General features: G+C 53.7%; 1 protein-coding gene across 1 annotated transcript; it reads left to right on the plus strand.

Annotated features, from left to right (window-relative positions):
* The first annotated feature begins 1,514 nt into the window (after window positions 1-1,514).
* On the plus strand, window positions 1,515-14,603 carry MORC4 (MORC family CW-type zinc finger 4). Its single transcript, XM_088527602.1, has 16 exons — window positions 1,515-1,611; window positions 1,761-1,893; window positions 2,984-3,201; window positions 3,429-3,576; window positions 4,128-4,290; window positions 4,528-4,656; window positions 6,334-6,453; window positions 7,137-7,228; window positions 8,639-8,737; window positions 8,996-9,124; window positions 10,582-10,659; window positions 10,889-10,967; window positions 12,448-12,629; window positions 12,758-13,475; window positions 13,687-13,970; window positions 14,382-14,603. The coding sequence occupies exons 1-16, from the start codon at window positions 1,539-1,541 to the stop codon at window positions 14,533-14,535; spliced, it is 2,799 nt and encodes a 932-aa protein (XP_088383728.1). The 5' UTR covers window positions 1,515-1,538; the 3' UTR covers window positions 14,536-14,603.
* The last annotated feature ends 1,259 nt before the right edge of the window (window positions 14,604-15,862 follow it).

Here is a 15,862-nt window from a genome sequence, read left to right on the forward strand (position 1 = left end):
GGAGGAGAGGGGAAATCACTTGAATAAATGCACTTGCCTGGTAATTTCCTTGGTATGTGTTTATTTGCCTTTGTCCAGTGCAAGTGTTGCACTTGGCAGGATTGTGTGAGCAGAGTTCAGTTCCTGGCGTTGGACGTACTGGGAGCTGGAGATCCTTACTGGTGCAGTGACTGCTGAGGCTGCTGTCCAACCTGACAGGAGATCTGGTGTTTTGTAAGGAGAAAGGAATGCTGCCCCTTGCCTTGACTTCTCAATATTAACCTCTAAAAGCCCTGTAGCGTGGAGGATGGGAGCTCTCGGAAGAAGCCATGCGGCAGTTCCATGCTCTCTGTGAGCAAGGCAAGCGGCATCATGTGCTTCCCACATTTTTCCTTCTGTTCCTGGGAAAGCAACATTTGAACTCTTATTGTTTGAGGGGAACCAAGTCTTTCCCAAGAAGACCGAGTTGCAGATTTCCTTGGCATGTTAAATCCAACCATGTGGAGAAGAGACATTCCCAAGAAGAGTCTTTTTCTCCCTGATGCTGTCTCCCTGCCCTCTGCTTGACTCCTTTTGCAGTTGTCCTTCTTGGGAATGCACAAAGTGCATAGAGCTTACGTGTGGATGGGGACGCTGGCGGAGACTTGATCTCCTGAGGAGATTGCTTCAGGGTTGGAGCAAACTGAAGAGTTAGAGCCCTCATGGGGCACAGGCGATGTTTGGAGGCCCCATGGCACTGTGGCATACAAGCAGCCCGGAGCAGCCTCGGGTGGCAGTTGGGAGTGGGCATTCGGCGGGCTGTATTCCAGGAGTTGTGTCTGGGCGTCTCCACGGGGCTATTGAGCATCTCCGTGGGGAGGGTTCTGGGGCCGAGTTCTGCTCGCGCCGTGCCAGCTGGGCACGCAGAGCCCCCGCCATGGCCCTGCAGCCGGGCACACCGCTGCCCCAGGTAGGCCTGGGGGCCCCGTCCTGCCCTGACCCCACGCTCCGGGCCAGCTGCGGGGAGGCTGGGGCCTTGGGCACTGCCTGCCCGCTTGGGCTGGGAGCTTCTTGGGCTCTTGTCCCCTGGGGCACCACTGGGGACTCCTCTTGGGCAGCCCCACTGGCGGGGTCCCTTTGCTGGGGGTAGGGGAGAGGGAGGGAGAGGGGCCTGGGCTGGGGCACGGGGGTGGCAGCCACGGGTCCCTGGGCTTTGGGGGGCCCCTCGCAAAGAAGGTGGGAACATGGGGACTGCCCGAGGGTCGCTGGTGAATCGGGGCAAGGGGGTCGACGGTTGCCCCTGCCGAGGGGGCAGATGGCGACGTGAGGAGGGGGCGCGGAGGGGCGGGAGGCCGCTCTAGGGCGCCGCCATGTTGTACGGCGCCGGGCGCCGCCATGCCGCGCCGCGGGGAGGGGCGTTAGCGCTCCCCGCCGGGCCGCGCGGGCGCCGCCATCGCGCCGTACGGCGCCGCGGGCGCTGCCATCTTTCGGCGGGGGGCGCCGCTATGTCCCGCGGGCCGGGCGCCGTAAGTGCGGGCCAGGCCGGGCCGCGCCCAGCGCCGCGCTCTCTGTCCCCGCAGATGGGCCCCAGCTGCCTGCGGAGCCAGAGCGCGAGCCACGCGCGGCCCTTCAGCGCCGTGGCCGAGCTGCTCGGTAAGCGCCGGGCGGCCCTGCCGCTGCCGCCTGCGCCTCTCGGTCCCGCAGGGAGCACCCGCTCCTCGCCCCGCGGCACCCACCGGCCGCGGGGGGGGAAGGTCCGAGTGGCAGCGTGTCCGTGACTGCCCCGTTTTGTCCCCCCACAGACAACGCTTCGGACGCCAGTGTCACGGCCAAGCGCCTGAGCATTGACGTGCTGCAGCTCAAGGGCCACCTCTGCCTGACCTTTACGGATAATGGGGTGGGAATGACCCCTCACAAGCTGCACCGCATGCTCAGGTACGGGCTGCCCGCCCGGCTCCACCACTCAGCCCCGTGTATTGCCTCGAGGCCAGCGGATTTGTGTTAGTGAGGAGCCTCCTCTCCGTCTGCCTTCCCTGTGGATGCTGCAGTGAGCTGTGGCTCTGGAGGCTGTGTTTATATCACGTTAATCTGTGATATAAGAAGGCTTTTCTGGTAGTGCTGAGTGAGAATGAAATGAGCTCATGGCAGAGATTTGAAGCGTGACACTGTGTGATGACAAATTTCAGTTTCAGGCCATTAGGTGCCACTTACAAGTGAGGAAGCGTTGCCAAGACACTGATTTTTTTTTTTCAGAAATCGTGGAACAGCAGAAGGCTGTTTCCCTCTGTAACGTGCCAGTTCTGTACTTGCAGGAGAGCACTGTGTTGCTTGCAGTGCTACGCTGCCTGCAGCCTCCCCTGGGTCTCCCTTCTTGCTGCTGCCAGTCCTGCTCTTCCCACCAGTAGTGCCCGTATGGGCAGGGATGGCTCCCGGATGGGGCTGCTCCTCACTCTAACCCACAGCTACCACTGCTGCAAAATGCCCAGGCTTCACTTTGGCTTCATGAGCTGCCCCTTTTCTAATTGACTGCAAAGTGCAGGCACCCTCACAGTGTGAATGAAGGGTTTATGGCCTTGTTTTGTTTGATAGGAGTGAAAAGGTAGGGGAGCAAAGCAGAGAAACTACTTTTTCTAATTGCCACAAGGGCAAAACCACAGATCTTCAGAAAAGCCAGAGGGGTTCAGGAAGTGAAAACCAGAAGCCCAGGCCCCTTCATGCCTGTGCTGCGATGGAGGCAGGAGGTGCCCTGCGCTTCACGCGTGTTCTCCTTGCCCCTGCTGTGTCTGTGGACTGAAGTGACAGGCCACAAGCTCGGGAAAGCCCCGTGCGATGCTGCAGCAGCAGCTGGAAGCTCCTTGCAAAATCCCCGTGGTGGAGCGGGAGGGCAAGGAGAGGGCAGTGCTGCTCTCCTGGCAAGGAGAGCCCAACTCCTGTCGGACGAGCACTTCGAGCAGGAATGTGCACGAGGGCCTGGAGTGCAGCTGCTCTCCCCATTTCCAGTCCTTCTTGCTTTGTCTGCTTCCAGCTTTGGTTCCAAGGAGAAGGCCGGGCCGAGTAGCCCCCCGTGCATTGGGCCGTGTGGAAATGGCTTCAAGTCCAGCTCCATGCGGCTGGGGAAGGACGCGATCGTCTTCACCAAGAATGGCGGGGCCCTCACCGTGGGGCTGCTGTCCCAGACCTACCTGGAACGTGTCCATGCTGAGGCGGTGACTGTGCCCCTGGTGCCATTTAACCAACAGAACAGTATCCTTGAGCAGCCGGGGGTTCCTGCCGCGGGGCTGAGGGGCAGCTGCCCCGCACACAGCCTAGAGTCTGTCCTGGCTCAGTCTTTGAGACTGTCCTCTGATGGTTGTGGATATAGGGTTGTGCCCCTCTGGGGTGTCAGGAGTCCTTGCAGCTGGGTGGGTTTTTCTGCCCCTTTTTGCAGGGGGTCTGGGCAGCCCTGTTCTCCTTGACCCCGTGGCTTCTAGAGAAGATAATTTTTACCGAAGACTCTGTGCCCAGCCTGGAGGCCATCCTGGAGCATACACTCTTCAACACCAGGGAGGAGCTGCTGGCACAGTTTGATGCCATCCCAGGCAAGAAGGGCACGCGCATCCTCATCTGGAACATCTGCAGGTACGGGCTGGAGGGGTGCCGAGCTGAGGAGCGCATCACATGGTGCCTGCTGCACAGTCCCCAGCGTGGAGGTTCGAGCCGCTCTCATCCAGTGTAGCCGTATGTCACATGAAGCAGTCACCTGCTTCCCGATGGAAGGAAGTTGGGAGAGATCAATCTCTTTCTGTCTGTTCCATTTTTTTTTTTTTAATTTCCATATTTCTGTGTATCAAGACAGTTGTGAAATGTTCTACTACTTTGGTGTTCTGCACAGAAACCCCTGTAATTATCAATTGACTAATGAGATCTGCGGGTGGTGGGAAAGGCACTGCTCTATCTGCTGCTCCTTGATACAGAAGAGCAGCCTGCTCAGGAAAGCTGTGTCCTGACAGCAGGTCAAGAGCAAAGGAATGGTTTTAGTCATTGCTTTCCCTATACTGGAGTCCTGCTGAGTTGTTGTCCTTCCAAGTGCTAGACTTTTGTGTCCTTGTATTAAAGCTGGTTCCTCTTTGGACCCTGGTGTGGGCTGAAAGGGAGAGTTTGTCCTTTTTTGTGTGTCTCTTGTTTTTCAGAAACAAAGATGGGAAGCCAGAGCTGGATTTTGATACGGATGAATATGATATCCGGTTAGCAGACTTCCTTACAGAGAACGTGGAGACTCGTGGCAAAAAAATTATGCCCTGTCGGGAGATGGTCCCAGAGTTTTCTATCCTAGAGACAGAGTACTCATTGCGGGTGAGTTGTGCAGAGCTGGAAGGAGGTGGCAGCCCTTGGCCAGGCTTGTTGCAGTGTGGCTGACCTGCTCCTCTCACATCGTGTTAGAGTGGACCCCCGTCTTCTGGTATCTTGCAGGGAATGAAGGATGGGGAATCCCAAGCAGATTCTGAGGTTGCCTGAGAATGACTATATGGGACAGTTCAGGTGTGTGATGTCTTTCCCATATCTGCAGTTTCTCCCTCCTCTCTCTCCCAGGCGTTTTGTAGTATCTTATACCTGAAGCCTCGCATGCAGATTGTCCTGCGGCAGAAGAAGGTGAACACCCAGCTGATCTGCAAGAGCTTGGCCAAGACCGAGTATGACGTGTACAAGCCCACCTTTGCCGTATCCTTCCTGCCCGCTGCTGGGCACCCTGCTACCCTGCTGCCACAGCGGCCTCAGCATCCTGCAAGGTCCACATCAGCCTCGTGGCCAGGTTTGGGCCTGCTCTTGGTGCCTAGAGAAATACAGGATTTAAATGAGCAGACAGGCTGAGTTACCTTCTCTTTCCTGTCTTCTGGTCACCTTTGGGAAGTTAAGTCTTGATGAGAAGGCAGAAGGGATCCCTGGATGCCGCTGTGCTGGAGTGCGCTGGGATGTGCCATGGGTCATGCTGCGCTGGAGCCGGCTCTTGCCTCATGCGCTGTGTCCAGTGAGGCTGAAGTGGGCAGGGACTCGAGGCTTCTGAAATGTGTTTTCAATATCAATGTTATCTCAATTCAGTAGAAAAAAACTCACACACTTGATCAAAAGTGAGAGCAAGGACCAGAAGAGCCTTTCTGTCCCATTCCTTAGTTAATGGCTTATTTTTCCTGACTAGAAGTTGCTCATTTGAGTTCTTGGAGCATGTTGATGTTTGTGTGTTTGGTTTTTCCTCCCCTATTGAGTGTTTTGGCTTTTCTGGCTTAGCTATTGATACATCCTTTTGGAGAAGGGTGTTTCCAGGTCAAAGCCAAGTGCAAAGAACAATAAGGGTATCAAATCTCTTCAAATGACTTCCAGAAAGAACTTTGCTTAAGCTGTTCTGAACTGCATCTCAGCATCTTTTCCCCTTCTCCTTTCACATGCTTAAAGGTAGTTTTGTGTCCCAAGGGTCTGTGAGTATATCAATTGCTGCATCAAATGTGAAAAAGTGTTATTTGCTTAAATTCCATCCTTATTTACTCAGGAGCTGAAGAATGAACACAAATCCATTCTGCTTTTATCTCTTCTAATAATTAAGATTTTGCACATTAGTTGCAGTCTTCTGGGCAACTGCTGAACCACTATTTTTGGAGATCATTTGCAAAAGAGCAGCAGACTGGAGGTTAGGAAAACTAGTGGCAGTGGATTTCTGTTTGCTGATTTTCGCAGTGCGTATGCATAAAGTAGCAGCTCCTGGAGACCTGGACCACTGCATCTGTTCTGCATAGTTCCAAGCAGCAGAAGGCATGCAGTGTCTGTGAACATTGCAAATACATGAGCTCTGACTTTAAGAAATAACAAATTAAAAAATGGGCTGCCAGAAGAAGGTGAGTAGCTGCACTGGGATCCTTCTACCTTTAAACAGTAAGTGCTTAATTAAATATTTTAATCCTAGCTAATAGTAGTTTCCCAGATAATAACAATCTCTTCAGCACGGAATTTGTGAAACTGGAGTGTGCCGAAAGTGAGCTCTTTCTTCTGTACTGCTCCTTGGAGTTATTAGTATTTATTAGGGTTTCTTCAGCCTTGACCGAGTGTTTGTTTTAGCTTTGTAAAATTAGTCACTCTATCTTTTAGTCACAAGCAAAATTTGGTCATTAGTTATCCGTTTGCGATACGATTTGAAACCGTCTCTTTGGCCGAATCTTGCCTCCTGTGTTATCAGTGTAACATGAACGAGACTCGGAGCCGTGGGGGAGCCCCGGCTCGCCTCGTACCGTTATCTGCGGCCATTGCTCAGCGCCAAGCAGCTCCCACGTGTGTTGGGCCCTGCATCCCTCACCCCCGCCTCTCCCAGAGCTCCTGGTTTATTGCTTCCTTGATGAGGCTTTTCCGCAGAACAAAAGAGTGAGGATCACCTTTGGATTCAGCTGCAGGAACAAAAGCCACTATGGGGTCATGATGTACCACAAGAACCGCCTCATCAAGCCCTATGAGAAAGTGGGCTGCCAGAAGAAGGTGAGTAGCTGCACTGGGGTTCTCCTCCCTTTTTCGTTTGGGAGAGGGGAGAATGGGGCTCTGCGAAAAGCAGCCTCGTTGTAGGTCTTTGCTTCCCTACTGCACAGTGGCCAGAGCCCAGAGACCTGGTGTTTCTGAGGTGACATCCCGAGAATTGGGACAGCCCGTGCGTGTCCACAGCGGGTGTCTAGCTGGCTTTGAGGAAGCAGAGCAGTCCAGCTGCTCCAGAATGCTGTTGGAGGAGCTGTGGGAAGACAGGCAGCCGGCCTTTCCCGCAGGGCGATCCAGGTGGATCTGCTCCGGCAGGCAAGTTTCGGCTCTGGCGGGAGGCTGCCTGTGCAGCCAGTGCTTCTAGACACTATCGTGCGGGAGGATCTCGGAGCCAGGGCGCACACCTTCAGCCATGGGCAGTTCTGCCTGTCACGCCAAGCAGTGCTCTGTGTTCTGAGAGGAAAAGCTTCGGGACACACCTCTCATCCCTTTGCAGCAGGGATTTGTGCCAGTGGGAATTGTGGACATGGCTGCCCCGTGCAGCTCGCAGGCTGCTGTGCAGGGGCACAGGCCTGGGTTTGCCTGCAGCGGGAAGCAGGCTGGCAGCCCCCTCTAGAGGACTGCTTTTTTCATTCCTGTTGTGAGCAGAACTCGCTAAAAGAGCTCTTTTCTGTCACTGCTGGCCACTGCAGGGAGAAGGCGTGGGTGTCATCGGAGTAATTGAATGCAACTTCTTAAAACCAGTACAGAACAAACAGGACTTTGAAAAAAGCAAGGAGTACCGGTAAGAGAGACAGACCTGTGCCCCAGGCTGCTGCCGGGGGAGGGGTTTTCTGTGACACAGCCTTCGATCTGAGCTGCTGCACCTGTTCTTAGGGCTGTTTATTCTGAATGGTTCTAGACTGGGCCATTTTTTCCGTCTCTGATGCCCCCAGACAGCGAGGAGAATTGCATGCCTGGGAAGCATGGTGCAAATGTAGAGCCCTGAGACGTTGCGTGGGCACAGTCTGTGTGTTCAAACCAGCCCTGGCACGCAGACATGTTCACCCACAAGAATCCAGCTCAGAGGAAGGCCTGCCAAGATGAAACGGCGTCCATGTGTGTGCACTTCAGCAGAGCTGCTCAAGCCCCTCAGAGCCATCAGGGAAGGTCGGGAGCTCGCAGGGAGCTGCCAGTCAAGGCTCCCGGGGGGCTGTGCTCGCGAAACACCCCTCTGGCAACCTGAAGCCTGGAGCAGGGTGGACCAAAGCAATTGATTTTTGCTATGCTGCTAGAGAACTGTTCATGAATTAGAGTAAATAACACCCAGCTTTACTGACCGAGTTTGCAGGGTCCTTTCCTCAGCAGGAAGTGAGGGCTGTGAAGCGCGATGTTTGTGGACATCTCTGCTTCCTCCCCCCACCAGACTTTGCCAACAGTAGAATTTGGTGGTTTTCTGTATCTTTTTGAGGTGGAGCATTGGTGGGGATCTTTCTCAGTCCGACCCCAGCTTAGAATTTGCTGATAAGCAAAAGGGTAGACGAGCAGACGCCCCAGGCGTGACGCAGGGGCAGCCGCGCGGCGCCCTGGCCGCGGAGCCGGCCGCTGTCCGCTCCCCGCGTCTCGGTGGTGCGGCCGCCTGCTGCTCAGGCACGCGTTCCCTCACGGGAGACCCACAGAGGGGATGGGGAGGAGGGCGAGCCTGGGCCTGCGCAGTTACTGGGGAGGGCTGGTCAGACCCGTGAGCCGTGGTGGTTTCATCTGGCTCTGTGTGGCCCTTTGATGCAGGTTAGTGTGTTTTTGTGCTACACACGTGTTTGTGGCCAGGGTGAGTGGTTTCCTGAGCACTGCCCGGCCCTCAAGTCCCCTGCGAGGCCTTGGGTTTGCCCTGCTTTGAAAGGGAGTTGTGAGCAACTCTGAACGTCCAAGCTGTGCTTCTCCAGAGAGGTGAGGGGGCGTCTGCAGCAGCAGAGCCGCCTTTGAAGAGGGGAGGGGAAAGTCTTGGATGCTCTGTGGTGAGGTGGGCGGTGAGTTTGCTGTGGTGGGATGGCTGATGTGGTGGGGCTGCTTAAGTGCCAATCTATAACATGCAGTTGCAAGACTGAGTTGAGCTCTTGGGGGAGACATCTGTGTTTGTCCTGTCTGTTCCTCCATGCTCCTGCTTGTGCTGTTTGGTGGGATTTGACCAGTTCCTCGATGTGTTTTTCCCTTCCAGACGGACAGTCACAGTGCTGGGGCAGAAACTCAACACCTACTGGAAGACAAAGATGGCCCAGATGAACTTGGGGAGTGCAGATACAACCTGCGTCATAGCGTGAGAGCCACCTCTGATCTTTGTCACTACTGACAGCCTGGGGGTTCCCTCAGCCAAGGCAGGGTGGGAATGCGCCACTGGCAGAGTCAGAGGCAGCAAAGAGGTGACTGGATCTTTCCTTCATTTTGGAAGCCAAATGTCCCATGTGCTGGGATTGCCTCGGGGTCGGGTGGCAGCACTGGCACTGACCAGCCTTTCCCAGCATTTGCTCCATGCCTGAGGTATTTAGACTGTTGCTTTATTTATTTTTCTTTTCAGAGAGAGACCAGATCAGACATGGGTGCAGTGCGAGGAGTGTCTGAAATGGAGGAAACTCCCTGACAAGGTTGATCTCGCGTCTTTGCCGGAGAAGTGGTTTTGCTATCTCCATCCTCACCCCAAATACAGGTAGGGATTCGTGGGTGGAGTCCTGCGTGACTTTTCTTGTTGCCATCCCATATCTTTGAAACCCACATGGTTTGTGTCAAACGTGTGGGTTCCTGCTTTCTGTCCATGCACTTGGGAGTACAGAGATTCCTTACAGGAGATTGTACAGGTCAGGTCCATAGTCACATTTCTTCAGTCTCTTCTCGGAAAATACAGGTATTGAAGGAAAACAAGAATCTCACTGAAAACTTTTTGGTAGCTTGTTACCATTCTCCTTCTGACTTAGTATGTTTGTGTTCTGCCTCTTCTTTGAGCAGAAGCCAGCGTTTATAGCCCTGATTTAGCACATGCTTGCTTTGGTTTCTGCTTGACATCTTTCTTCCTGATACACTTAAAATAGCAGAGTTTGAGCTTGAAGAAGCCTTCCATTTAAATTATAGGATGTAAGAAAGATTTGATGGGTTTTAGTTAAATGTGCCAATGGAACACTGTTAAGGAGCAAAACTGCTAATAGCAAAAGATGATTTCTTGGTGAAATCTGCTGACCTGTTGGAGAATTTAAAAGAAAAATTACCCTACCAAGAGCATCAACTGAAGTGCTAAGTGAAAAGAACTGATAACACAAACTTGTGACTGAGACAAGCCAGATGGATTTTACTGAAAATCATTTTTTTTCTTTTTAATAAGTCCCAACAGTCAATTTAAATGTCTTAGTTGCCTCTGTCTACTGAAAGTTTGAGTTCCACAAAGCCTGTAATAAACAGTCTTCATGATAAACCTCTAAGGAAATCATTTGGCTTTGGGGTAGGATGGGGAAGCTTTTTTGGCCCTAAAAATAGATAATAAATCCACCTTTCAACAGAGAGGGAGGTTAATGTAGGACTGGCTGAATATAAGGCTATTTGATGCATTTAAAAAGTCAGTGATCTGGAGAGGAAGCAAAAAGAAACTAGAGATGAGAGAGATATACCCGCAGCAATGCTTATGTGTCTTTTTAAACTCTTAAGTGAAGAATTTGTGCTGTATGCTTCAGGACATGGCTGCAAACATGCAAGAGGGAACTTTTCCTGTGGGCTGTTGCCATATAGTTAATCGCTATGACAGTTTATTTACTTTGAAGCTGCTGTAGTCTGTGTTCCCCACATTGGATATGATTCATTTCTCAGTCAAGTCAAAACTGAAACACAAGTGGCTAGCATGCTGTTTGATTTGCTGAACCCTGGTCTCATGGCTTGTGCTCCATTGCTCTTCATCTACGCTATTTTGAGAGGCAAGTGGCTTTTTCTCCCTCTGCCCTTAAATGCAATATTTGACTCTCCAGCTGTTTCCATGGCCTTACGTTATCTGAAATTCTAAAAGAGTAGAGACATTGGGCAGATGGAGACCATGGAGACTCCAAACCACGGAGACTTGTGGTGGGAGAGGGAGCCAAACTGTTCTTTTACATATTGCAATGTGGTGAATTGCTTTTGTTGCAGAAACTGCTCAGCACCTGAGGATCAGGACACCAGCGATGAGGAGAAGAGCCCCAGCCTCAGCCAGAAGTACAGGAAAGGGTGAGGATGGGCAGTTCTGCCGTGCCACCCGGTTGTCTTGAGCCAGGAGGCAAGAGGGAAGTCAGACACCTCCTTGCCCAGCAGTGGCACCTCCTGCCTGGTCGCTGCTGGTGCAGGTGATGTCTGCTGCTTTTCTCCTGCATCCCAGGCTCCATCTCCTGGCAGAGATCGTGCCTTGCTCCTCAGTAGGACTTGTTCACTTGCTCTGTTTTTCTCTTCCATGGTCTAGGGAGCTGAGTGCAGAGAAGAGGAGGAGGAGGTCGTTTTCCTTGCCATCAGGGGAGAGCGTGGAGCAGCAGGTGACACAGGTGGGAGCCAGCACAGGGAGAGCCTGCTCAGTGCTGCAGGGCTTGGCAGGGTCCCATTCTTGCCACCTCACTGTTGTTCCCCTTCCCTCCTTGTGCGGAGAAAGCAGCTGGCACGTGACCATGATGGAGCATCATGCAAAACGAGACAACAATTCTGACTGATGCACAGCTTTCCCATGCCTCAAACTGTTAACAGCAACAGGGGCCTGGCAGTCCCAGTCCCTGTGCACATCCTGACCCTGTCCTGCGTAGTCCCAGTGAGTTCATTGCTCCTCACCCGCTGTGCGGTAGGATGTAGTGAGCTCCCTGCTTCCGCTCCTGGCTTTGCAGGGCTGACGCTGTGTGGCCTCCTTCCCCCTTTTCAGGTTAACCAGTTGTATAAAGACTCTGATGTTTTAAATTTTCAGGAGAACTGTCTTTCGGATACAGCTGCCCAGAATGGGTTCTCCGGGCAGCTCTGGACACTGCAGCATGTGATCAGGTTGGCCATCCAGCTGGGACGGCTCCCTCCCAACACTCACCATGGTGTTCAGGTGTCTTTCCATGGCTCTCCAGTGCCAGCCTAGACACTTTGCATGCTCTTTTCCAAAAGACATCCTCACGTTGCATGCTAGACTAGTTTTTTTCTCAGTGTGTTTGAAAGGACAAACCTAGTAAGGACGGGGGATTTCTCATCCTCATGCACAACTTTTTTCTCCTGTGAACTATCTCTAATAAACCTGCCTATTGCAGTGCATGTCAGTAAATGAGAGTTTGGTAACTGTCACAGACTGCGAGCCTTGGAGGCTCTCTAGGAGTAACTCTGTCCTCACTCACGTTTGTCATCTCTTCCATGGTGTAGTAGCATCAATTTGTCTTCTCTTTGTTGCTCATTTCTCCTCTATAACATGGTCATCTCATGTTGTCCCAGGTGCATGTTCCTAGAAAGAGAATTGATTTGTCTGATGCATGTTTCTGTATAACAAGCATGAAAGCTCTTGCTGCACAGCAACAAGTGCCTTCTTGGAGCACAGAGGAACTAAAGCACCATCCCTCAAACTAAGGAGACACCCTCATGGCTTCGAGCATGACCTGTGCCACTCGTGATACAAGATAGCAGGGTGTGAACGGGGCACTGTTTGCTCTGGGGTCAGCAAGAGTGAATGTTGTGTGTGAGCTGGTTAGTCACAAGGAGGCCTGCGGGGCTCGCAGGTGGCAGCGCCGCCTGCCCTGGGGCTGCTGGGGCTGAGGCCAGTCCTTGCTGCTGAAATGGATGCTAGACGGCACAGTGTGGGGGACTGAGACCTTCTCCACTGGTTGCCTCCCAAAGATGGTTGTTGGTTAGGACATCTAGATTCCGTACCTGGCTGGTGGAACCTGCTCAAATGGAGTAGTCTTCTCGTGTCTCTTTCCTCTTGGCTAAGGCTTGGCTTCCCACGGTGTAGCTTGGCACACTGCGGGCTCTTGTCTTACTTTTGTTAAATGCTTCTTTCTTCCCCAGGTGTCATCCCCTGCATCAGTGCTCTGTCCTGCTTGTACCAGCAGTTTCACCTGTGCTGCAAAGCCGGAGCCTCAGGACAAGGTCGCGGATGGGGCTGTTGTCTCTTCCCCTCCTCTCAAAAAGATCACTGCGGGCCTGGGTGGAGCAGGATGCCAGGACCCAAACACCCACTTGACAGCTTGGTAGGTGGATGCCCCATGCTCTAGGAGACTGGCCTTGTCTCTCCCCAGCAGGTAGAAGTTGCTGGACGTGTCAGATGTGCTGTGGATTGGGGCACTCCTCTCTGCTCACCCTCTGTCTCTTTTTATAGCAAGCCCAACTTGCCTGTAAAAGAAGAGCTACTAGAAAAACGTGAAGCACAGATGGGAGTTTCACCCCCAGATCTGCCTTGTCCCAGCCACCCTCCGTTCCCCCTTCCAAAGAGTTTCGCGCAGCATTACCAAGACAGGGGAGACCTCGTGTACATAAAACGGGAGACCAGTGGAGGCGGCAGCTTGTGCACGTACCTGCTCACAGGGCTGCCGGGCGCCCTGGGCACCCCCTGCCCCACGAGCAGCGCGTGGCGCTGGGACGGAGGCTGCCGCAGGGAGGATGCTCCAGGCCCGTCCGCCGGCTCGGCAGCAGCGCAAAAAGACCCTGTCATGGTCCAGGGAGAGCTGGAAGGCCGAATGCCAAACCTGGTAGCAGAAAGCCAGGCTGCAGACAGGAGCGTTTGTGTGAACGTGTACGGGAGCGCCCAGGACGTGCCGAAGGGGCCCTTCGTGGCAGTCGTTGGTGTTTCAAAGGCTGCTGCAGGCACCGAAACTCCCCTTCAGCTCTTCCCCTTTGGGTGGAAGGAGACACTGGACAGGCCAAGCATGGGGAAGGCCCCGTGCCTCAGGACTGGAAACAGCAGAGGAGAATTGCAGGTTTTGAACCTAGGGAAGCAGGAGGATGTGATGGAGCAGGAGAACATGAGAAGAGCAGTGGAGAATATCTCTGTGAAGCTGGAGAATATTTCAGCGGAGCGGGATTTGCTCCAGTGCAAGGTAACTAGTTTGTGGCTGTGCCTCCTGGTGTGTTAGGAGGGTCTTGGAGCGGGCTGATCCAAGTGGGTTGAGCAGGAGAGATGCTTCCATAAGGAAGCTGGTGAGCTTCTTCCTTTATCTGCTGACTCTTCCTTTGTCCTTCAGGCCTAGGGAAGCTCTTTTTATTTTGCTGGTTGGTGCCATTCCTATGTGTGTTTCTCTCCCGTTTCAGGTAGAGGAAGTAGAGCGTGAAAAGTGTTACCTGAAAACAGAGTTCTTGAAAAGCCAGCAGGAACTGGCAGTGCTCAGAGCTCAGGAGACTGAAGGCTTGTACTGGAGCAAGAAACATATGGGTTACCGCCAAGCTGAGGTGCAGGAGCTGAAAGCAAAGCTGGCAAGATCCATGGAGGAGAAGGATGAGCTGATGGAAAGACTCAAGGAGACAGAGATGCACTTAGAGGTGCTCAGGGAGACACAAGTTTCCTGCAGGGGCCCAGAGAAAGGAGATGTGAAAAGGTCAGAACTTGGGTTGGCTTGTCCCCATTGGTCTTAAAGTGAGGGCAGTGGTAATTGTGGGCTGCTATTTCAATAGACACTGCTACCCTGGTATCAGTCACCCTGGAAACTGAATTATAACTGAAGATCCTGCTGTTGTGAGGGGCTGGAATCAACAGATGAATCCAAATAATTGATCAGGCTTCAAAAAAAAGAAAAGGTGCTTTTTCTATTCTGGTCTGTCCTACACCTCGTACTGAGTCGCTCTCGCAGTGTTGGGTCTGCAGTGGAAATGAGAGTAGGGTGGAGTAAGGGACCCCCCCAGGGCACCTGGCTCTCCTGGGAGGAAGGAGACAGCGGTTGTGTGTGTGGTGGGATGGCCAGACCTCTGTCACAGACTTCTCTCTCTTGTTTTTTCCCTCCTGCCCACAGTGTTCTGGAGAAACTTAAGAACCTGCGTATGAATGTGAGCTGGCTGCTTTCCTTGGTTCTCCCCCATTTGGAGCTTCAGGAGATTAACTTTGAGTCGGATCAGGTGGATGAGATCTTGCAGACTGTGCTGGAGACAAACCGCATGTTGGAGTAGTCTGTTCTCTCTTGCCACTGTGCCTTTTGTACGGGACCGTTAATAAACTGCTGGTTTCTTTAGCTGTGCTCCAGGCTGTCATTCTGGTGGGTTGAGGGTTTTCCCTTCCCGCCCTGCCCTGGCCCTTGGCTTTGCGGTGGGCCCCGCGGCAGGGCATGGCCCTGTGCAGCGGCCTGCGTGGTGCCTGCTCTGTGGGGCTCCCCAGCGCTCTGCAGGAGCAGGGGGCAGGCAGGCAGGAGTCCTGCTTCCAAGGCGGCTGCCTGGCCCTGTCCTGTCCTGTCCCCACTGTGTGGGGCTTGGGAGCTGGACCCTGGCTCCCCAGGTGCCATCTGCAGGTACAGCCCCAACGAGCAGCAGGTAAGCTGGTCCATGCCTGCCCTTGTTCTGGGGCGCATCTTTGTTTGTTTGCTGGATATGGAGTGGGAGAAGGTTCTCTTGGCTGGTTGTATCTGCCCGTGCAGCCATGGGCACAGCCGGTGGCAGCGGTGACACGACCGGAGTGCCCGCAGCCACGCGGGTGCCCCTCGGCTCGCCCACTGCCCCGCGTCCTGGGCGGTGTGGCCGCCCCCGCAGCAAGGGCAGGCTGGGGCAAGGGGTGTCCGGGGGCAGGTAGGGGATCGAGGGCCCTCCGACATGGCCTGGGTTGGCCATGCTCAGGCCGAGGGCAGCTCCAGCTCCGTGTGCTGCCTCTGGCACGGCTCATGGAAAGAAGGTAGAGCACCAGGACAGGGGAGTGTTTAATCATAGAATCATAGAATGCTTAGGGTTGGAAGGGACCTCTAGAGATCATCTAGTCCAACCCCCCTGCACACGCAGGGTCACCTAGAGCACGTGGCACAGGACTGCATCCAAGCAGGTTTTGAAGATCTCCAGAGAAGGAGACACCACAACCTCTCTGGGCAGCCTGTTCCAGGGCTCTGTCACCCTCACTGTTAAAAAAATTTTCCTTAAGTTCCTGTGGAACTTTTGGTGCTTCCGTTTCCGGCCATTTCCTCTAGTCCTATCAGCAGCTGCCACTGAAAAGAGACCATCACCGTCCTCTGCACTCCCTCCCTTGAGGTACTTCTAGACACTGCTCAGGTCCCCTCTCAGCCTTCTCTTCTCCAAGCTGAACAGGCCCAGCTCCCTCAGCCTCTCCTCATAGGGCAGATGTTCCAGGCCCCTGATCATCCTTGTGGCCCTGCACTGGACTCTCTCCAGCAGCTCCACATCCCTCTTGTCCTGTGGAGCCCAGAACTGGACACAATACTCCAGATGCAGCCTCACTAGGGCTGAGTAGAGGGGCAGGATCACCTCCCTCGACCTGCTGGAGACGCTCTTCTTAATG

The sequence above is a fragment of the Tinamus guttatus genome, unplaced genomic scaffold (genome assembly GCF_059628265.1).
Source record: "Tinamus guttatus ecotype Peru unplaced genomic scaffold, ASM5962826v1 Tinamus_guttatus_pri_ptg000287l, whole genome shotgun sequence".
In the NCBI taxonomy this organism is placed as follows: Eukaryota; Metazoa; Chordata; class Aves; order Tinamiformes; family Tinamidae; genus Tinamus; species Tinamus guttatus.

What these genes read in the sequence shown, in the direction of transcription:
- MORC4 (XM_088527602.1), top strand. Translation starts at nt 1,539, where the DNA reads ATGGGCCCCAGCTGCCTGCGGAGCCAGAGCGCGAGCCACGCGCGGCCC. An exon ending in GAAAAAAGCAAGGAGTACCG is followed by an intron (nt 7,229 to 8,638) that starts GTAAGAGAGACA and finishes TTTCCCTTCCAG; the next exon opens with ACGGACAGTCACAGTGCTGG. An exon ending in GAGAAAGGAGATGTGAAAAG is followed by an intron (nt 13,971 to 14,381) that starts GTCAGAACTTGG and finishes TCCTGCCCACAG; the next exon opens with TGTTCTGGAGAAACTTAAGA.